General features: G+C 48.3%; 2 protein-coding genes across 3 annotated transcripts; both read right to left on the bottom strand.

Annotated features, from left to right (window-relative positions):
• Positions 1 to 2,967: 2,967 nt before the first annotated feature.
• On the bottom strand, positions 2,968 to 13,017 carry F2 (coagulation factor II, thrombin). Of its 2 annotated transcripts, none has more exons than XM_075754572.1 (14): positions 12,864 to 13,017; positions 11,764 to 11,990; positions 10,732 to 10,756; positions 10,474 to 10,524; positions 9,866 to 9,971; positions 9,656 to 9,786; positions 7,673 to 7,969; positions 7,224 to 7,337; positions 6,813 to 6,939; positions 6,151 to 6,318; positions 5,628 to 5,801; positions 5,284 to 5,462; positions 3,674 to 3,744; positions 2,968 to 3,257 (listed from the first exon to the last, which is right to left on the bottom strand). In XM_075754572.1, the coding sequence occupies exons 1-14, from the start codon at positions 12,940 to 12,942 to the stop codon at positions 3,114 to 3,116; spliced, it is 1,893 nt and encodes a 630-aa protein (XP_075610687.1). In that variant the 5' UTR covers positions 12,943 to 13,017; the 3' UTR covers positions 2,968 to 3,113. The 2 variants fall into 2 exon arrangements, with proteins under 2 accessions (XP_075610687.1, XP_010302842.1); XM_010304540.2 differs by having other exon boundaries at positions 11,764 to 11,927; positions 12,864 to 13,010.
• Positions 13,018 to 18,275: 5,258 nt separating this feature from the next.
• ZNF408 (zinc finger protein 408) lies at positions 18,276 to 22,763 on the bottom strand. Its single transcript, XM_075754567.1, has 3 exons — positions 22,517 to 22,763; positions 22,150 to 22,442; positions 18,276 to 21,658 (listed from the first exon to the last, which is right to left on the bottom strand). The coding sequence occupies exons 1-3, from the start codon at positions 22,753 to 22,755 to the stop codon at positions 19,743 to 19,745; spliced, it is 2,448 nt and encodes an 815-aa protein (XP_075610682.1). The 5' UTR covers positions 22,756 to 22,763; the 3' UTR covers positions 18,276 to 19,742.
• Between the last annotated feature and the right edge of the window lie 34 nt (positions 22,764 to 22,797).

Below are 22,797 nucleotides of genomic sequence, written 5' to 3'. Positions count from 1 at the left end.
GACTGCTGGTTGGAGAAGTCACTCTCTATTTCTGAATGTTAGTCACTGGGCATCTAGATACCAAACTAAGCTATTCTTGACATGAACCTTGGGGTTTGGCTATATTTTAAGGAAGACGAGTGAATATATACTGTCTGCTGGTGCAATCCTGAGACTTAGCACTCTTACTTCTGTGAGCTGTAATGCATTTTTCATATAGTTGGGGTTTTTGTTTAGAATATGTTTCTGTAACTTCAGAGCAAGTTGAGAATATTTGGTTTGCTGAAATGCTTATTTTAACTTATCTAGTCCTTGTGATGCCTCTATCCAGATTGAGCATAGTCCCATCTGTGTAAAATCCTTTCTTTGAGGGAGCCTGCTGCTGTTGATATGGAATAGATTAGCAGTGATGTACAGTCAGTGGACTCACTTATCCTGAACTCATTTGGTTAAGCAGTCTTCCTCACATATTTTTCAAGGCCAGGTAGACCTCACCACCACATTCTTTTTGCTCTTTAAACATCTGATGTCAGCAAACTCTATTTTGTCTGACAGAGACACCTGGTAGTGCTAGTCTGTGAAAGCTGTAGCTGCTGCCATGCTGTGTAGCCTTTCTAGCCCTTTCATCTCTAGAGAAGTGACGAACCTTAGTACCTTTCCACCTTACTACCACACTTCCATGTGAGAGCTGGTTGTAAAGCATAAATTGCACATCTGTTCCATAGCTAGAACAGAATTATTGAAGAGTTGGACAGGCAGGTTTAAAATAGCACACTTCTGCTCTAGATTTCAGTCTGTTCCACATAAATGCTGCTTTTGTTGTTTGCTCTGTGGACCAGCAGCCTCTGCATTAGGGCTGTTTCTGAAACTATCTTGCCTGATTACAGAAAAAATGTGGCTTTAAATTAGTACCTGTACAACAGATTTATGCCAGAGCTTCTGCAAATGGCTGAAATCTTCTATTTACAGGACCCTCAGGCTGGGGTTGCAGCTGACGTAATACTGCTTGGTGCTTATGGTGAGTTTGTACACTGTGATAGCAGGTGACTTGTGAGTGTTCTCCATCCTGTGTTAATTGACATGATGCCATTCATTGCTTGACCTCCTCGATTTAGTAGTCACAGTCTCCTCCCCTGAAGTGGGCATGCACTTTCTTGTAGAACAGAGCTGTATGACAAGTGGAGGTTTGGCCCTTATTGGTAAGTGCTGAGGTTTTGCGCACCTAAACTAGGGCTGTTTGTCAGTGTGTGTGTTGCCTGGCTCTAGAGTTACTGCCGCTACCTCTCAATTACTAGCTGCTTTTTGAAACTTACATTTAAATTAATCCATATGTTCCCTTACCATGTCCGGCAGATGTTCTGAAGATCTATTTGTTAATTAGCTCAGGATGTTAAAACAGCAATGCCTGCAAACCTGCATACAACTATTTTAAATTTGAAGCTGAACTGGAAGTAAAGTACAGGAATAATTGAGTAGCAGAAGATATAGTTGCTTACTATGAATGAGTTTTTGCCCTGTGTCTCTGTAGTGTTTGGCTGGACTCAATATCCTGGGAGTTCTGAACTAAAACTTGTGCACATAAATTAATAAAGCCTAATCTTTAGCCCAGACAATATTTAAATGACATTAAAATGAATTTTAAAAATGATTCCTCTGTATTGTTTGTAACAAGTCAGTATTAACAGTGACTTCAGAAACTGTATGGTCCTGGTTCCCCTCTTAGATATGCAATTTCTCGCAGGTTCTTAGATAGCAGTGAAAAGGTGAGGCTAAAAATGTAAACATTATAAGGGCTAAACATTTTCAGTGTCCAATGCCTGTGGTTATCAATGACCTTGAACAGTTGTGGAACTTGAGCTCTTGTTTGTTTCTTCAGATGTCTTTGAGAGGTTGGTTTTATGCTTTCTTTGGGCAAATTGGGCTGTCTTCAAGTTCGTTCCCAAATGAGCCATCTTCAAGGAGGTGGCCAGACAGTACAATTGATCAATAACTTTGTTTATATCCAGCTAATTTCAGATCATTACCTCTACTGTCACTTTTTCAACACTCTGCTTCTTAATACTCTGTATGAAGCACAACAAAATGTCACTGTTGCCTCTTCCTGTGACTTGATGGCCCAGTGAATGAGGAGTTTAGGAATATAGGAGCATATAGGAGCAAGGACAGTTTTCCAGTCTCATTATTACTTTTAAGAGAAAATTAGGCTGAACAAATTGGCTAGTCAAGAATATAAGTTTACCACTGGGTCCTTGGTCATCTGCAAATTGCTGCTAAAGAGCAGTTCATGAAAGAACTGAAGCTTCTTTGGGGAGTGATCCCTAAACAGGCTTTATAAGACAACCAAACAGGTAAAGTGCAGGATGCTTCCATTGGAGGCCCTTTGACAATGACTGTGCATAAATTGCTTCTTTCTGAATCTTGCTATGCAGGTAGAAAATACACTTTAAGGACCCAGCACCACCTGCCATGTAGAAAGTTACTGCCATACAGTACTGGAAATGCTACTTAATGTATTCAAGCCGGTATTCCTCTGTAGGATGAATTGCATACAACTGGCATCTGTAACTTAGATCCTAACCTTGGTAATGGTGGTGCTGGTATTTGTTGTCTGCTATTTTAGCTGAAAAATGTTTGTCTTAGCAAAACAGATCATAGTTGCTTTATTTTTGACATTGGTATTGGTTGTTTGTGTAATGCCACAGTTACTTTCTGTTTTAGAAATTGAGAGAAGAACATGCTGGAGACAATCACCCTACAGTAAGTTGACTTGAAGGGAGGAAATAGTGCTGGAGGGCACAAGCATGCTTACTGAGGCCATCATCTGAGGTATCAAATCTGTTGATAATTATAGCTGATAGAAGGAAGAAGAATTTGTTTGAAGCACAACAGGTAATTAGCAGAACAACTCGTGCCATTCTGTTGGTAGTCTTGGCTACTGTGATGGCTTAGATTCAAGTGCAACTAAACTCAGCATGAATGAAAGGAAGATGGGTTTGAGAACTTTTATTTTCAAGGGAGAACACTTTCCTTTGAGTTGTAAGGATATAACTGCTACTTCAGGATCTTCTATGCTTCTCTCTTAGAAGTGGAGCATTGTAAGCAAAACTGAGAGCAAGCAAGGCTAAATGCTTCCTCTATCGCCCATGTTTTTCAATGGCTTTTCGCATCCACTTTTTCAGGCGGAATACATGAGTATAAAATCCGTATTTGCCATCTCGGTCACAGCCTTCTCCCCATGAAACTATTCCCACTTGATACCAACGGTTGTCGTCTGGGTTCTAAAACAAAGAAAAATGGGATTAGCACAAGGAGCAAGAGACTTTGAGATCTAAGCCCTGTATGCCCCCAGTCTGGTTAGTGATGGATACTGCTTTGGAATTCAGACTGGCATCTGCTAGATAACATAGCTGCTTGGAGTAATTTTTGTCTCCTCTCACTTAGAGGTTTAAGAATATTGGCCATCACTCATGCATTATGCAGCTGATTTGCTGTTTGTGTTGAGAACTCAGTACAGAAATGGGACTGGATGATTGTAGGATTCAGCCCAGTTGCTCAGCTTGGGCATGAGATGGATTTGCTTCTGCCACTCAGCAGTCTCCATCTCTGCTGCTGTTTATTTTAGACTATTTTGAAAGTTCAGCATAGTACCAACCTTGCTCTGTATGTTTTATGAGCTTGAACTTGTTGAACATACCTTCATGACAAAAGGTCCCCCACTGTCCCCTTCACAGGCATCTCCTCTCTTTGAGTCTTCAGGACTGTAGCCTACAGGCAAGAAGAAAGTTGGACATTTGACTGTAGGGCGAGTGGCTAGTGTTGGCCATCTCTTCCTTGAAGTATTGCTGCATAAATTTTCTGAGAGCTGTGAGATTGCTTACTGCTTCTGCCAACTATTGGACTTAAATTCAAAAAACTGCTCTGTCTTTTATATTATATGTAAAATGGCTAGCTCTGCTTCCCTCTGAAACGTTCCTGAATCCACTTCCACCTTCTGTGCTCTCATTCCTGTTTTCTTTCATCAGAATTGCTGTTGGTGTCTGCTGCCACTGTGTTCACTGCTGTAGCTTGAGCTACTGTGCCTTTCTCTTGTCTTGGAAACTTCTGTGTGTAATACTTCATGTACTCTGTTTAATTCTGTTTACTATAGGGAAATATTGCTGTCCTCATTTGCACCTTCCTGTCATTCTGCTCTTTCTCCCCCCCCCCAACTGTCTTCATATAGTCTTGCTATGAAGAGGAAAGGGATTTCACTTTAATTCCTGATGAACTAGACAGTATCTTTGCACTTTGCCATCACCCATGTCTCCCTTTTCTGCTGTATGTCTGCATCTCAGCTAATTTTCAAGACTGTTGTCTAGAAAAAGAAACGATAAGAACATTGTATTGTCAGTATACTTGTGAAACTGGCTTCCATCCTAACTCAAGCAATCATATTCATCGTTAGTTGCAAGCAGCACAAACTCAGTCAAAAATCATTGGCAATTAGCTTATAGGAACTGATAAAGTCTGCACAAATGAAGAATACAGCAGAAAGTATTAAACCACTACATAAATCCACAGTCTCTTTATATCTTGAATTCTGTGTTAACCTTTATTCTCTCTTAAAAAGGGTATAGTGCCAGAAGAGATCTAGAAAGATACAAGGATTATCATGCCTTCTATATTGGGAAAGATTAAATAAGTGTTTCTCACCTTGGAAGAGAAATGACAGAGCTATAAAGGGTCCATAAAATAACATACAACGTAGAGAAGAAATATTTTTCCCTGAGTATGTGTGAGTACCTCTTCAAATTTGTTAGACAGGAAGTTTAACAGAACATGAGGAATTGCATTTTTCTCACGTGCCTAACTAATCTGTGGAGCCTGTTGCCACAGAAGTTGTGGGCGTAAGTATGAATAGGCTCCAAAAGGTTGAGAGAAGCTAGTAGAGAAGAAGGGCTTGTTTGGCTGTTGAGTAGGATAACTGTGTGCAGCCTTTAATTTAGGAAGTCACTGAACTGTTCCATATACTGGTCAAAAGGCAATTTTATATGGGTTCAGGTCTCAGACAGCTGTTGATACCAAGCACTGTGGCAGAGGCTAGTCAGCCTGACAGCATGGTGTTACAAACTTGATTCATAGCTTTATGTTTTCCAGCTGTCATGTTTTCTGAGAGCTGGAGAAGTTCATATCGTAGGTAAGTTATTCTTTATGGAGGGCATCTGCAAATTTATCATAAAGTAACCTTGGTGCCTGAGCCCTGCCAGGAGCTCAGAGCCCTTGTCTTGTGTGGCAAGTTGGCCTGGTGTCTCCAGAGCTACTTACCCGCACAGAACATGTTGTCAGTGACTTTAACTTTGGTGGATGCCTTGCAGGTACCTTGGTCTACAATTGGCACATTGAGCTGTTGCAGAACTGTGGGGAGGTTGCTTGGGCTGGTGGCCCATGTTTCTTTCAAGTTTCCCCAACCAGTTACTCGCCCTTTGTAACCTGCCAGCATCAGCCTGTAGAAGGAAGCACAAGTATTATCAAACGTATTGTAGCAGCTTTCTCCTGCCTGGCTCTCTTGCTGCAAACGGCCTAAATAAGGCATTTTTTTCTGTCTCGTTTGAAGGCCCAAAGGTGGCTTTTGTAGCCTGTGTTTTTAGACTGTGGGACAGTCTCCTCACCTTTGCACAACCTCTTTGGTAGGCAGGCAGACAGGATGGATGTAGTCACTGAAGATGATGGGTCTCTTCAAATGCATGAGTGCAATGTCTCGGTCCATGTTCTCTTTCCAGTTGTACTTGGGATGGATGATGATTTTATCCAACAGAGCAATCTTCTCTTTGTTCTTTTCATATCTGAAATAGTCATGAAGGAAAGAACTCACCGTACTGTAGTAACTGAGAGTCTTCTGGGGTTCATGATACTCTCAGGTGCTTTGTACTCTGAGGCAGTAACTGTCTTTACTCTGGAGTGCCCCTTTAGACTTTCCATGCTTCTGCCCTCCTTTTCACTTTAACCTTTAGGATCAGCAAGAGCAGCATCTGACAGCTCCATTAGATGCTGTTAGTGAGGCATGTGACTCATGGCTCACATGAGACATTGGCTACATATGTTTCCTTGGATACTGAACAATAGCCCAACGTCATTGTATCTCAGCCTTCCTCTTGGAGTAATATTTCACTCCCACTTCATCTAGACTCTTACTTTGCCCTTATGTGCTTGCCAATCCGCACCAAGATGTCATTTGTAGTTAAGTTCTTGTCCCAGGGTGGATAATAAAGACAATGAGCAGCAGTCAAGACCCAGCTGTCACTGATGAGGCTGGCACCACACAGCAGCTCTTGAGGACTCTTTTTGTAGAGCATCACCTGCCTGAGAGACAAGGAGGGAAGAAGACTCAGCAGGACTAACGGCATGGCTGGCTGGCTGCATCTTGGTGTCATGCAGAAAGAGCAAAATTTGCCATGAGCAGGGAAGAGTGTTGCGCTATACTAAGACATAGGTGGCTCTCTAGCAAAAGTCTCCCTGGGTGTGTATATTCTATGTGGTAGGCCATTTACCCTATTTCTGTCGCCTGGAGGGGTTTCTCATCCTCTCTGCTCCAGCAAAGCTGGGAAGAGGAAGAGACAAAGATGAACTGCACCAGCAACTCTTGCTTTCCCAGGCAGTTGCATACTTGGCTCAAGAGGAGAGTTTCTTTCCAGCTATTTTAGTACTGCTCTGTCAACCACTTGGAGCAGTTTTGATTAGAAGCCATAATGCCCATATGCTGTCTGAGATGGGAGAGCCCTTTTATTTCCCCTGCTTGAACTGAAGAGAAGGGAGATGCAATTCCCCGTGAAGGACTATGCAAAGATAATGCTTACCAGGGGGAACTGCCAACTTCTGCATCGTCCCCATGCACAACTCTGCCTCCCATGTAGGACTCCAGCAGCTCCTTCTCACTTTTGTCTGTTACCTTTTTCTTCTCAAATAAGGGACGAGTGCCACAGTCTGAAAAAACAGGCAATCTGACTTTGTTACTCTGCCTGATTCACAGAGGAAAAATGTTGTCTACAGTCAGCATGCTAAGCTTGAAGACCCTAGGAAGGAAGTGCTTACTAGCTCCATGGTCATAACTGGAGCTTGACTTTGGAGGGTCCTTCAAGGAATTTAAATCTCTCCCCTCCTTTTGAAAGCATTTGGAAAGCTGGTGTTTCTGAGGAACAGCGAGTGCCCTGTGGGGAGAAGCTGTAGACTTTCTACGAACTGCGATGCTGTATCTAGTTTTTGCTCACCTGCTTCGCCTAAACCAAAAGTTTTGTCATCAAAAAAGGTTTTGAACTCTTGAGGAAGGGTAGTACGTCCTGATATTCCCTCCAACTGTTCGTTCCCATCCTCTAGCGAGCTGTCTGAGACACGGAAAGACAAACATGGTAAAAGGCCTAGCTGCATTCCATAATTATCAGCAATGCAGATATTCCTTTCCGCTCATCGTGAGTCTGATGAAGGAATGCTCTTTTACAACCACTGTTCTTTTTAATGTTCCTTGTTCACCATTGAGTTACCTGAGGGACGTAACAGGTTAGCACACGTGATATTAGGACAAACAGGACTTCCACATACATGGTGCACATACTTCCTTATCTGTGCCTCCCAGGCCAAGCACTTCACCCTAGTCACACATACTGTATTGTTTGCCACTGCCTCACAAACGTGCCTACCCAAACCAATGCAGGCTTCTCACCGCAGTAGTGCAGATCACAGTATTCAAAGTTGGGTGGTTCATCTGTGACACACCAGACACCCTCGTCATCTCCGTCGGGATTCCGACAGTAATTCTCCACCAGCTTCATGTCTGGGTCGATGTGTTTTCCGTGGAGCACCTCTTTGGCTTTCTCAGAGTTCCATGGCAGGCACTTAGCTCCAGACACAGTGACTGAGAGGGTCCCAGTGTAAAGCATGCCTTTCTCTTGTTCACAGTGCTCCACCGGGGCTGGTGTTGTGACTTGTGGAGTGAATTCAACTGTCGTCCTGTCTTCACCTGGAAAGACAAGAGAGCTGTGAGGTAAGCCATAGCTTTGCACTTAGAAGTACTGTTATCAAATAGCACTGGAGCCCCTTTACTAAAGCCCAGAGTTCCATGGGGCGTCCTGTTATGTTTAGGAGCTCCCATAGTGCTCCCATGCATGTGGTGGCCCTCGACAATATTGCAGTGTCAGAGGTGGCTCTTTCAACAGGACTAAGAGGAGGTTGGCACTACTCCTCATGCTTCTCTTTACTGCTAAGATGTGAGGGACAGTGTTCTGTTCCTTTCTGGGCTATCTTTGAGAACCAGCCTAAGGGATAGGTAGGTGCCTCAGGCATCGTAATGCTGCTGTGTGAGAGCCTCCAATGCCTTTTTCTCAAATGTGTAACTAGGCCATTTTGGGGGGGGGGGTAGCCTTTTACAGTGATACGCTACTAAAATAGCAAACTTAACCTTTGCCAATGTTTCTGTATCTGGTGATGTGAGAAAAGATTTTCCAACCAGACTTTCCATGCTTTTTCTTGCAAGCATCCTAATGGCTCCAAGCTTGAAGCAGCGTTTCCTGAGTGAGTGGGCACCAGATAATCTGTTCTGCAGCAGTTGCTTGGCCTCGAGCTGCGTTCTCCTTGTGCACTGGGGGAATCTCCATGTGAAGAAAGACCCTCTGTTTGACTACTCACCCCGGAGCACAACAGTCACTGAGCAAGTAGCATTCACCTTAATCGGTGAGGTTGCTTTTGTGTGAGATTTCCTTTGCATTCATGTTGACATGAGTCACTGTGCACAAAACCAAGGCTTTTCTAGTCCTGCTCTATCTGTGCAACAGTAGCAGTAGGCTACTGTAGGTCAGAAAGTAACTAGTGAACAGAGATGGCAGAGATGCCTGATCACCCCAAAGCACAGCAGTATCTCTTTCCAGTTTACCATGTTGCAGACCAGGACAACGTTAATGATTTTTAAAACTTGAGAACGTCCCTTGGTCAAAATGGTTGCTGACCCCTCTGACTTTCACTTGTAAGAGTTGTTGTGTCTGGCCTCTACTTTTCAGAGAGAAATTTCTGCTGTGAGAAAGTTCTCTGCTTTCTACCAGTTCTTCTGAGATGGAGGCCAAGCCCTGGGGGAGACAGCTTTGTATCGTGGAGAAGTGGGAAGGTATAAGTGTAGGGAGATGGTTCTCCATCCTGTCAAGTGTGATAAGAGAAGGGCGTCTTCTCTTTTCTTGAGATTGTGGGTATTAAACTGCACTTCTCTGTATGAGTGAATGTTAAGACAGGCAGTCAAGCACAAGCTGTAATGGTTTTGTCCTAAAGGTGGGAATTCAAACAAAAAAACCCCAAACCAGTATGACTCATTGCTGTCACAAATTAGAGGCAGCTGAGCCAGGATTTTGGGGTGCTCCTGACTAGCAAAACTGTAGATGATTCCAGGGAACTGCTGACACCAGATTTAACTTAGATCTAGATTAATGAAGTCTAGAGAAAACAGCACATTAGAGGAATTTAGCTGAAGCAGCTGTATGTGCAATTTAGTGACGACTCTTCCTCAGCTCCTTTACCCTTTAAGAGCCAGCTCCTCTACTCCAACTGCTCTCTGTTCATGTAAGATCCCTCCCTCCTAACCCCCTCCCCTTCCTTGAGACATTTGGTATGGGTTTCAGTGCAGTGCTCCCTGCCAGCCAAGGGCTTGCTGGGGCATACATACCACACACTGGGATGGGACACTCCTCCCGTTCCACCGTTGGGTCTCGGGTGTAGCACCACGGACCTTCTAAGTTGTTGTCTGGGTTCCTGCAGTAGTTCTCAATGAGGTTGGGATGAATGGTGGCGTTAAATCTATGAGAAAAAGACTGTTAGGCTACGTAGGAAGGACACACTGGAGAACCCTTTAGGGGTGTGTGGGAGATGAACTTACTTAGGTATATGTGGATATTTGCTTGTCCACACTTGACATTCAATCCCTGATTTGGTGTAGCTAATTGTCCCCCGATAATTCTGGCCCAGACCAAGAGAGCAGTTACCTGTCAAAATCCCAACACAGTGTAGGCCAGGGGAAAGGGTCGTTGCATTTTTCAAGCTCAGAGGTACCATCCCACAAATCCCTGTAACTTTTGCTGCACATATGAGCCAACACAAGCACAGGCATTCTCTTCGTGGGGCAGGAAGAGCAAGAAGCTCCCTCTGCCTCATCAGAGGGAGCTCGCCCTGAGGCTCTGTGCTTTGCTTTGGCTGTGGGCGCAGGTCAGAGCCCTCGCAGAGGCTGGGCCTGGGGACACCTGGCTGCACCACAGGGAGAACATCTACCCCATGCTGTTTCCATGGGGGAGTTAGGCTGTTTGTGAAATGGTTAGGGGGGAAATAAAGAGGGAGAGGAGAATTTCAAACTCCTCTCCTGCTATTTTTCTTTCTAATCATATGGCTTCACCAACTTTAGATTTTTTTTTTTTCCTTACAAACTCTGCAGGAAGCAAATTCTTGGCATTCACTGTATCTGGGAGATTGAGGTCAACACGAATTTCTTACCTTCTAGACAAGCATCCAGAACTGTCCTGGACTGTCTCATGCCCTGACATACTAGCAAAATAAGAAGAAAGACATGCATTATGTGAAAGGAATCCAAATAAGCATCACAGTTTGAACCAGTTTATCATCTAGGGACAAAACACAAGTGCTTTGTCCTGGAAAGTAAGTTCTTGTAAGAGGGTAGGGAGCCATCTCTCCAGGATGGGACAGTGCATCCTAAGAGATAGGAGAGTACCTGCAGGGCTTGAAGCAACTTACCTTGGTATTTTGACCAAAATGCCTCCTGTAAAAATAAAATAAAATTATATATTTAAGAATAGAAATACAGAACATCAGACCTTGCTTAGCTACTGCAATTCAAACCAGTAAAAGAATGCCCCATCACAACAAATGGAACAAATTAACCTAGCTCTGTTGATGTCAGTTACTGTGGAGTCCAACAAAGCAAAAAATCTGACATAAAACCGCAGTCCCAGTCGTCAGACTCAGGAATGGAGAGAGTACTGTTGTTTCTAAAATAGACCGAAGATGCTTATAACATTCATCAGCCTGCAGAGGAAGCAGAGCCTGTGCCACAGTGCAGAGGTCCAAGGAGTTGAACCTAGAACTTCTAAGGCCACAGATCATATGTAGGTATTGTTCAGTGATTGGGATTTACATCTCTGCTGCATTTGCTTTGGAAAAACTCTACAGCGGTTGTACCTTGCTGGCTTAGACTCCTAAGGGTTCATCTGTTTACTGTTGTATTCTTGGGTGTGGAATTCAGCTCTGATACTAGCCTTGGAGCTAGGAGCATTTCCCAGAACGATGCAGAACAAATTTAGCTGAGCGTGTGAGTCTGGAAGCCAGAGAAAGGGGTGATCTGTGCAAAAGCTTCAGCTCAAAGGAGCTTGAGGCACCTGCACTATGTATTTGGTTGCTAAGCCAGCTCTTCTGTGAGTCTCTGGGGCTGCGGCGGTTCAAATGTGTGTGGCACCATGCTGAACTAGTGGAAGATCAATTCCGGATTGATGGTTGAGGAACGACTCTCTCCTTTTCATTTCAAGCTTAAAATAGGGAGGGAAAAGGGCCTGAGCTTTGAGCAGCATTCCCTGGAGTGGCTCCAGGAGGGAAACTCCCTCAGGAAGCCTGAGCTCTCCCTGGGGCACACACACATCAGCCTCATCTTTGTATCACAGAATTGAGTCTTACAACCCCAGCCCCTGGCTGCACGTGCGACCTGCTGGTCTCTCACTATAGGGGTCGACTGAGGGAATATTTCTCGGGACCACCCGTGTCCCCTGTACGTACTGTCTGAACGGTGGATTCAAGGGCTTCAAAAGCCTCCTCGTAACTGCACATCTCCTCCAGGCACTCTCGCTCCAGGTTTCCCTTAAGCATCTCTTCCAGAAATCCCTTGTTGGCACGTCGTGGGCGCTTGAGCAGTGAAAGCGCCTGCCCCTTTTCCAGGAAAACTACCGGGTCAGAACACTGCCAGTCAAAGGGGTGTTCACAGTGGGAGGGCCCCTTTCTCTCCCCTTGCAGTTTCCAAAAAAAAAAATAATCACACAGCTGACATGATGATCCCACAGCCCAACCTCCCCCAGTGCACCATACAGAGAGAAGCCCTGTCAGGTCCACACCTGATGATCAGAGCAGGCTCTCTATAATTCATCCTGGGGCTGGCAACAGAAGGGGCAGGAACTCTCCACTATTCTTGGCAAAGCTGCTCGGAGCATTTGCAGCTAGGTAGAGGCTTGTTTGCTTGGAGCCTGCTACTGCTCCCTGCCAGCCGCTGTATTTCTCTCTTGCCAACCTCAGACCAGTGTGACAGGCACAACTTGGTTCCATCTTCCTGTTCAGACACCCTGATCTGAGACCTGTAAACAGGTCTTCCCACACACAGCAGTAGGTCAGAGAGCACCTAACCTTATATGAAGAAAAGATAGATGAATCGGAGGATATGAGAAAAGGAGCAGTAAGCAGGAAGGCTGCATGCTGCATATGACCTAAAGTTTAGATAAGGGACACCTGGGGAGGCAATGAAAAATTGCAGCCACCCAGGCCAGCTGAGAAACTCCAGCCCAAAAAAAGCCCACAGCTGTGCTACACAAGGTCCTGGTCTGAGCCATGTTCCCCTTCCCCACCATCTCCCAGGTGACCCACAAAATCCACTGAGCTGTTGTCACCAGCCTTTCCTGCTGGGTGCTGCTGCATCCTCCTGTGCAGGAAAGCCCTATGCTCACTCCACGCTCGGCACTCTTTCACTCCCAATTTGAAGCTTTTAGAAGGTCCTCCTGCCTTATCAAGAAAACCTGCCACCAGCTTTACCCCTGGAAAGAAATAACCCCATCTTTCTTCCTCCTGTCACCCACTGGTACTGTCCTTTTCCCCGTGCCATTGAGTCTTACCTTCGGCATGGCTCAGTGTGAGATGCAGAAGGCTGGAAAAGAGCAGGCCCCTCAGTACGCTGGTTTTGTTGTGCGCCATGCTGTACGGCCCTGGCTGCAGGGGAAATGCAAAGGGAACAGAATAAGCGGAGTCACAGCCCCGCTGGGTTAATATTGAACCAGAATGAAGAAACAGGACTCCAGAGGTCGTGGTGTGTCAGGGACAGTGGGACTGAGGCTCCTCTTATCCCTCCTCTCTTGGCATCTCTCCCTCCCTTCAGGGCATCTTCATTTTCTTACTTAATTGGTGGAAGCCAAGCAAAATGTCTCTGGATCCCCATAGGACTAAAATTAGCATCCCATTTCATAACAGGGAATGCGGCATGAGGAGCAAGAGGACAAACTTCTCCCAGGGCACAGGGAGAACTCGGGCTGGCGTGGAGAGGTCTCCCCCAGCTCCCAGCCACAGCAGCGCTCTTCTTTTCCCTCCACACCACTCCGCTCCCCCTGCGGCTCTTGGCACCATCACTGCCTCCCCACCACGCTGGCTCGGGTCCCTGCCGCTGACTCTTCCTGGAGGCTGTGCTCCAGCAGCCTCGCACGAGCAAGGCTTTGAGAGTTCCTTAGCCATCCCCAGTCCTTCTCTTTTTAGCTGCAAGCCCCCCCTGCTTTTTCTCCCCTAGAGTCCAGTCATCTTTTCTCCCTGGGGTTATCACCAAGCTCAGCCCCAGCTATTTTGGCACCAGAACACAGAGTTTAAGTTTCCCCCCTTCTCCCTCACGCGTGCCAAGGAGCAGAAGGGGTGCCTGTGACAGCCCACGTGGAATTTAAATTTTCCTCCCAGCTAGGTCAGCAATGCCACTGGCAGCGTATACTTCCCACTGCGTTACAGTTCCTAGCGGAGTGCAGGAAGATGAAGCAGCATGAAGTTTGGGCTCCCCCTTGTATTCCCACACTGGTGGAACGTATTAAAGTACATCCAAAAGCAAACAGCAGCTCTGACATGCAAGGAGCTAGTATGCCCAAAACCAGCCAGGAAAATAAGGGCTTCCAGGAACAGGGAGGCAGGAATAGTTCAACTGTCATGACATGAGTGACAATAAGTCAAGAACTGGGCTACCAGAGCTGGAAAAGCTCTAATGATGCCTACAGCAAGCAGAAAAATTGGCACAGTGAGAAACCAGCAGACAGCAGGGCAGGGTGGGGGTAGTCTCAGGAACTGCCACATGGCACCAAAGTGCTTTCTGCCAGCAGGGAGCATGTTTTGTGCTGTGCCTCCGTGCAGCAGATACATCTGTAATGTTTATCTCCATAGAAGGAGTGCAAATATTAGCATTAGGGTGGCTGAGGAATGACTCTGTGGCCACTGGTACAAAGAGCAGTTGCAGAGGCTCCCTCCCTCATCTATCTCCTGTTCTCACCCACACCCCCCTCTGGATTTTGGAGACACCTTTAGGAACACTGGGATGACCTGGATGGAGATGACCTGGGTGGAGGAGTGTGTGCACACAGAATTAGGCACAACCCTAGAAACACCCTGTGTTACTTGGCAGGAGGAAGCAGCATTTAGGAGGAGCGTGCAGGTAGGGAGGCGTCAGGGCACAAACAGGTTTTGGAAGGGTGGTGAAATTAGAGCCGCTGCCGTCCCACGCAGCAGCCACCACCACCACCACTCCTCGCTGCCGGAGGAGGCACAAACAGCCCCACATTTGTGTAAGCCCAGCTGGCAAGCAGAGGGCCTTGCTCAGCTGATGGAGGAGGAGAGAATAGCAACAAGAACAGTTTCTTTACTCTCTATATGATAATTCGGTTTTGGTCTCACATTGCAGGTAGGACAAGTGACCTCAGGGCTGCTTTCACCAGACATAATTGAGCAAGCCCATATAGATATGAATGCAGGAAAGAAACATCACTGCAGGAAGACTGCCACCCACCCCCCAGTTGTAGTGATGAGCGCGAGACAGATGCTGCTGTGTTTTATGGAGGTGTAATGCAGCTGTGCAAGTGGTCATTATGGATCCCAATAAGAAAAGCACCCAGACTCTGTAAAGTATTGATTAAAACACCATTTGTTGGGGATAACATGAGAAGGCCAAAGGGGATAGCATTAGCTAATCATACATCCCTTCAGACGCTGGGAACACCAAGTAGTACAGCATCAGCCCATGCCGCACTGCACAGACAGTGCCTGTGCTGAGGTTCACCAGCATTGCAGTCTTAAAGGTTTTTATAGGATTTTCTCAGAAGTAAAGAACTCTGTCATTTCTGCTGTCAATAAAAAGGACGTTCACCTAAGAATATGCTGCCTCACTCTAAGCTAAAGACAAGGACGCGGTGGTGGCATCACCACCAGGTGCCAAGCAGAAGCACCGTAGCCCCTCCATGTTAGGTTTAACCAGCTGAGTTTATCCTGCAGCCAAGTCGTACGTGCAGCACCAGCCTGCACCTTCTCATCTCAACTTGTAACGCGGATCACTGGAGTATTTCACTTCATAAAAGCTTCCAATATTCTCAGTCACTTTTTTATTTTCATTCCTGCATATCTCGCTGTCTCTTCTTTATAATAACCAGGCAGCCTTTGCATTGCAGTTTAAGTCAACATTGTTGTATTTATGCATAGATTTTTACCATCTTCTTGTCCTTCCTTTAAAGGAAAGGTGTTAGCATCTTTCATGGTATCATGCATTATATAGGGTTAACTTTAAGCAACACTAGAATACAGAAGGTAAGCTTGGTTATCAAACAGGTATGAATATCTTTTAATACTCACCTATGTCACATTTCTTTAACCTTACTTCTGTTCTTGTTCCTACATTAATTCTGTTGCTTAAACGCTTTAAAAAAAACCCCAACAAAACCTTACTGAATCCAACCATTCTGTCACTATGTCTGGCTGCTTCTTTTCCAGTTGCCATTCTTCTTTCCCTCTGTGAAAGGGGACAAACCCACCTACCAGGGCCATTGGGTTGGTAACTGTAACTGCTGAAACCTTTTAGCTCAAGATTACTCAAGGTTACATCCATCACTTAAGTTTCAACTTTTTCTCTACATAGATTTAGATTAGGTATTAGGAAGACATTCTTTACTGTGAGGGTCACGAGGCACTGGAACAGGTTACCTGGACAAGCTGTGGCTGCCCCCTACCTGGGAGTGTTCAAGGCCAGGTTGGATGGGGCTTTGGGCAACATGGTCTAGTGGAGGGTGTCCCTGCCCATGGCAGGGGGGTTGGAACTAGGTGATCTTTGAGGTCTCTTCCAACCCAAACCGTTCTATGATTCTATGATTGGTTTTGCTTTGTAATTGGAGATTTTTAACTACATCCTGGGACATTTTCCATCCCCTTCTGGTATCTTTCAACAATGTTAGTAATTAAACATGCTGGCTCTTTGTAGCCTTTTCTTGTTCTGTAACACGCTCCTAGGGCTCCTCTCTGTTTCTCCCATTGCTGTGGTTAGCCTCTGCAGCAGGACAGCCTGCATCAGCTATCACCTCTCCAGGGGCTTTGACTTCTACCCCTCGAACATTTAACGCTTCCATCTATTCACCATTCCTGTAAGCAAATTTTATCATTTCATTTTCTTTCTGCCTTCACCCACCTATGAGTGATGGATGCTATTTTCTTTCTTAGGGTCAAAGACTTAAGATTTGTACCTCCACCCTCCCAGAGTTATGGCTTTCAACCCAGCTGGGAGTTTTGATCTCTTTCCCTCTATGAGTTGACTCTTCTTTTTAAGTGAAAAAAGTCTTTGCTGTTTATTTCCTATGTAACTATTTCTCCAGCTTCCAGAGAGCAGAGTATAGAGGGTTTAGCCTTGGCCTATTTTCTTGGGCCTTTGTCTGCTCTATGACGGTTACAGTTTGCTGGTTCAATACTTTGGGTATTGCTGAATATTTTCCTGAAGTAAGCTATACAGTTTGATCATCAATTGCAACACTTTGGGTACAATTACAAAGGATGAATCCCCCATCCCCTCACAGGACAGTGGGGAGAACTTCAGGACGCGGGGAATCATCCCCTTCCCTCGCAACCTGCTGCCACCTTTTCATTCCAACACCTTGGTCAGGTTTAAGCCAGTTTACAAGCTGGCTGAGGGTTGAACCCTGGCCGTGGTGTAAGGTTTAAGCGTAACACTGAAGTTTACGTGCATGCCTGATACCTGGTGAGGCCCTGCCAGCATGAAGGACCCCAACCATCTGACAGATGGATGTGTGCTTGTCGCCCCGGAGCATTGCAGCAGCACCCTGAAGCCCTGATGAAGCCCTGCCAGCATGGCGGAGTCCCACCAGCCAGGAGACCGGTGTGTTTGCTGCCTGAAGGTGTAAGGGTCACAGGTGCACAGGATCTCCAGCCAGCCAGGTGATCCACGTGTCTGCTGCCCCGAAGCATAATGATTATCAGCATTATAATGCAGCATACTGTGTGACTGTTCCCCATGCCAGTGTGTGGGACCAAGCAGGCACCCATCCTCTTCCTTGCTATCCTTCCTCCAGTAAGGTGTTTCTCACCAGAATCCTGCCAACTACACCAAATGCAATGCACGGGTGCAATTGTTTGTTATGGATCCCAGTAAGAAAGGCCCTCAGAGCCCATAATGTATTAAATAAAATACTGTTTGTTGGATATAACACAAGAAAGGGTATAGCATTAGATAACCCTACACCCCTTCAGATGCTGCAGACACCAAGTTGTACAGCATCGGACAGATATCTAGTCAGGCCATCGCATGCTGTGCAGATTCCACCCATGCTGATGCTCACCAGCATCGTGGTCTTCAGGGCTTTTATAGAATTTTTTTAGGAGTAAACAATTTTATTCATGTTTTGCTGTCAAGCAAAAGATTGTTCACGTAAGAACATGCTGCTTCTAAGAAACAGACAAAGACACGGTGGTGGCATCATCACCAGGTGCCCAGTGGGAGCCACCTATGGGCTCCTCAGTCAGGATGAGCCAGCTAAGTTTATCCTGCAGCCAAGTGATACGTGCAGCACAGCACAGACCTCCCCTACCTACTCAGATCAGCTGTTAGGTGAGCAGTATTTCTCTGAGGACCTCCTAATTCATAACTGTTCCTACTTTTTCCTCTCCTAATATCTCAGAACAAAGGCGGCAGTTACAGGTCAGCAGATTAAGCAATAGGGGCCTGGATTCTCCCCTTCCCCCAGCTGTTCCCCCTTCTCTCCTGGTTGTGCTGTGACAGAGGGCACATGCTTCAAACAGTGCACGAGCCCAGCTCCAGCCGGAACACTTTGCAGCTGTGTCAATATTTGAAAACTGCAAGTTAGAATGGGCACCAAAGGGAGAGCAGTAGGAAACACTGCGGCTTCAAATACAAGCCCCCTTCATACACTTCTGCTCCCACCGGTCCCTCTCCAAGCACTCCGGGCAAGGACTGAGCTCATCTGCCCCCTGGCTTTAAAGAAAATAGCTAAAAATAAGGACACCCAAAGGTTTATTAGCTGGATTCACCTTCCATCTTCACTTCAAAGTGTCATGGATCTGACTCTAGCACCTTGTCTGCAAACTGGTCGAAAAAGTTGAATGTAGAAGGCACAAAGAGAGGCTTTTCAGATTGTCACATCACTGTGTTCATAGCACCGCAAAAGGGAACTGTGCTACTGCTGAGTCCCCACTGACCCTATACTCTCCTCTTGCGCAGTGGGCGTAAAAAGCCCAGAGAATTTAAGCCTCTAAACAAAACTTTTTTGGGAAATGCAGATGTTAGAAAGGGACAGAGAGCAAGAATAGCCAAAACTGAGGACGCAGCAAATGAAAGCAGTGTTTGCGTAACACGTGAAAAGGGAGCGGAGGGTGGGCAAGTCTGAAAGACCTCTGCTAGAGCTGGTACTGTCGGTGTCTTCCTATGAGGCCATGGTCACGTGGCATTGGGAACTGTGCACTTCCTTCCTGAAATGGGACCAGTTTCCTTCATCGTGCCTCAGTTGGCAAACGAGCACTGAAGATGGAGCAGCGGGAATACCGGGGTGTAGCTGTGGTGGTGCTGTCTTTTAGCTTTTTGGTGCAAGCGCAAGAACAACATGGAACAGAGGAAGCAAGAATGTGAGAAAGGGAAACAGAATAATGAACCCAACTTGAATGTGGAGGGGAAAGGCAAAATGTTCTGACCGTACCAAGATGAACGGTTCAACCGTGGGGACAGTGAGAGTTGGACTGTACAATGCTAGTTGCACAGTGAGACACAAAGCTATCCTTTCGTGTCCTCAGAGAGACCGTCCAGTCACTGCCAGGAAGCTGATGCCAGGCAAACCAGGTGACAGTGGAGAAAGAACACTCAACCCTAGCTCCAAGGCAGGACTTTGCTTCTGCTGTGAAAAATGCTCTTCAAAATACCCACAAGAGAGACATCCTGTAAACGATTGGGAAGCTGCTTCCCAGCAACGTCTGGCATCAGCATCACCTTCAAATGATCAGAAGTGCTGCTGAGCTCCAAGGGTAAAAGCCCAGGAAAGTACTAGAATAGCAACAATTAAACAGAGAAAGGAAAACCTGAAAGGAAGGCGTTGTTCAAAGCCGCTGCTTTGAGACTTTTCCTGCCTTCTCCACGGTGCACTGTCACCCACTGACAGTGTAACAGAGGCAGAGCAGATGCACTGCTCATTAACGCTGTGGGTGTCTTCTCTCAGAAGTTATTCCCGTCAACAGCCAATGCCTTCCCTGCACCAGGCCTGGCACGTGGGATGCGCAGGCTCATAGTTCCAAGGGGCAGCTACTGAAAAGACCCAGGTCTACACAGGCAGTTACCTCCAAGACTGCCAGATCTGCCTGGGGGTGAGCCACGGGCCCTTGTTGCTACAGAGAGACAAGAGAGCTAGGTTTTTTGTTTGGTTTTCACCCCATTTTAATAAGTACATAAGAAGATCAGCCGGGGCAGGCTGGGACAGTCAGGTCCCGGTCTCAACCTCCACCACTTCTGCCACTGCTCCGAAGCCTACCCCCTCCTGGATGATGACCATGTCACTTGGTGAGCCCTTGTCCTGCACTATAATGCACTTGTCCTCATGCTCGGAGATGGTGATTTCAATGATGTCCTTTGCTGACGGCAAATGCCCAACGGGCCTCCCGTGTGCCTTGGGATCTGGGGTGCTGCCTTGAGACTGGTAAGCAGCAATGCAGTGACCACTGGCTGTGATCAGCAACTCAGCCTCATTTGCTGGCCCCGGCACCTCCACCATTAGCAAGGTGGGCTCTGCCGCAACCTCCTCCTGGTGGCCCTTCCTCTGAGGCCTTTTCCTTACTGCCTGGGGTAGGTCCACAGCAAGAGAGGCCACTGCAGCGGTGAGTTCCTCGGGGTCCTTTTCTGCCTTGTGGGTGAGCACATGGCGCGCAAGGCTCTGGGGAAGGGTGTAGCCCATGCCACAGAGCTTGCATTTGTAGGGCTTGTCAGCCAGGTGGGATTTCTGGTGGCGCCGCAGCTTCGTGGCCAGGGTGTAGGACTTGCCACACTGCTCACAGCGGAAAGGGCGCTCGCCTGTGTGCAAGCGCTCGTGGGCACGCAGTGTGTGGGGGTCCCGCAGCGCCTTGCCGCAGACAGTGCACAGGTGGGCCTCACCCGTGTGGGAGATGAGATGTCGTCGCAGCTCTGGCAGCTTGGGAAAGGCATCGCCGCAGAAGTGGCACTTATAGGGCTTCTCGCCCGTGTGCAGCCGGAGATGCTCGCGCAGGTTGCTCTGCTGTCGGAAGTCCTTGCCACAGTAGGGACAGGCGTAAGGGCGCTCCCCCGTGTGCAGGCGCATGTGGTTGCGCAAGGAGCCGGGGTTGGCCAGGTGACGCCCACATATGGCACACTGGCATCCCTTGGGACCAGCTGGGCCAGTCCCAGTGGCCAGGTGGATCTTCCTGTGAATGCGGAGAGAGGGCCGGCGTGCAAAGGCCTTGCCACACTGCTCGCAGGAGAAGGGGCGCTGACCGGTGTGCAGGACCTGGTGCTCCTGCAAGTCTCGCTTGGTGCGGTAAGCCTTGTCGCATTGGGTGCACTGGAAAGGCTGCACACCCCGGTGGGCCAACACGTGGGCCTTGAAGCTCTCCTCTGAACTATAGCTCTTGCCACACTCCGTGCACAGGAAGGGCTTGTGGCCAGCATGGACGAAGTGATGCTTCTTGAGGTGGCAGAGCTGCAGGAAGGCTTTGCCACACTCCCCGCAGCGGTACTTGCGCTTGACCATCTCCTTCTGGGACAGAGCCTTTGGCGAAGGGCCTGGGCTGCCAGAATGACCCTCCACTAGCTCCGTATACTCCTCCTGCCTCTTGGGTCCCTCCAGTGGGCCCTTTCCCCCATGCTCTGGGGATGCCAGTTTGGAGTCTTTTGAAGTTTTGCTCTCTTTCTCACAAGTCTCTACACTCTCTCCTTCAGCAGGACTGGGCTGCTGGGATTCCTGCCCAGCTGTCCTGCCATCACAGTCCTGCAGGCACTTCTGGAGCTGGCTGGCCAGAGCATGCGTCTTGCATGGTTTATCAACCAAGCGAGCACTGAGTCGAATCCCGCTTAAGGGCGACAACGGATCCAGGTCTTCTGGACATGCCTCTTTATGCCCCATCTCCACTTTTTCTGCTGCAGATCTGGGATCCACACCCTCATCCAATTCTTCCTTGTACCTGCAATTGGCCTTAACAGTTGAGATGGGCTTGAGGTGCTGATTTTTGGTCCTCAGCACCCCAGCTTGCCATGGCTCATGTTCCGAAGTTGTGCTTTCCTGTTCTTGCAGCCTGTGGAAATGTTTGGTGGCCGGCCTGCTAACCTCAGTAGGGACATCAAGGACTGTGGTTTCATCAGCTACCACCCTGGAGACATCAGGATCCCCTGCACAAACACAAAAGCATGGCGGGTGAATTAATGCTGGCTGTTGTTATATGGCACAATTACTGCTAGATCAGAGGAACGTGAACCTCAGAGACAGGTACTCTGCTAACCAGTAATCCTGGGGCTCTGGCATGAAACCCATTACTATTATGACCTTTTTTTCTTTTAAACTGGAGAAGATGGGAGGAATCTCGTTTCTCACCACAGACAAGTACCTGTGCAGCATTTCTGGTATTCCACAGGCAGTATTTCTGGGAGATACCATCATGACTATCATAAAAGACGGCAGCATGCTCCCTTCTCGGCTGGTAGCTCTTCAAACCCACGCAAGGCCAGGACAGCCATCTCGGCGGGGCGCACACATGCCAGAGGACGGCACGGTCCCGAGATCTGAAGGCGCCAGGTCGCCAGCACCTGGGACCCGAGAGCCGGGACAGCCAGGCCGCTCATTTCACCGAGGCTGGGACGCGCGTCCCCGGCACGACACCTACCTGCGAGGGGCTCCGCCGCCGTCCCGCCGGGAAAGGCCCCGTCCCCCTGCACCGCCACCGCCGCCTCCGCGACGGCCGCCGGCCGCCCCCTCGGCCCGGCCTCCCGCGGCGCCGCTATCCCCTCGCCTCCGTCCGGCCGCCGCTCCTCCGCCGCGGCCCCGCGGGCCTCCTCGGGCCAGTAGAGCAGCTCCGCGCCCGCTGCGATGGGCCGCCGCGCCCGCAGCTGCAGCCGGCCGCCCGCCCAGCCCAGCGCCACGTTGGCCTCCGCCTCCTTCGGGCTCCGCTGCACCAGGCTGCAAGGCACGGCCACAGCGTCGGCCGCGGGCACGGCCTCCTGCCCGCACCCCCCGCCGCTCCCGGTACTCACCTCCTCCAGCCCGGCCCCGCCGCCTCCTCCCAGGCCCCGCCGGGCGGCCCTAGGAGAGCCCCGGCGGGCAGGGCCCGGCCCACGCACCACACGCCCGTGCTCTGCGCCCGAGACAACGACGGCCCCAGCGCCAGCCCGGGCGGCAGGCTGCGCAGCGCCGGGCAGGCGGCGCCGAGCGACTCCTCGGGACCGGGCCCGCCGCCGCCCGCAAGGAACGCGCCGAGGCCGGGGCGCTCCATGCCCGCGGAACGGTGCGAGGGAGCGGCGGGCGCGCCCGGACG

The sequence above is a fragment of the Balearica regulorum genome, chromosome 5 (assembly GCF_011004875.1).
Source record: "Balearica regulorum gibbericeps isolate bBalReg1 chromosome 5, bBalReg1.pri, whole genome shotgun sequence".
Lineage (NCBI taxonomy): Eukaryota > Metazoa > Chordata > Aves > Gruiformes > Gruidae > Balearica > Balearica regulorum.
This window is presented reverse-complemented; position numbering and strand designations above follow the sequence as displayed.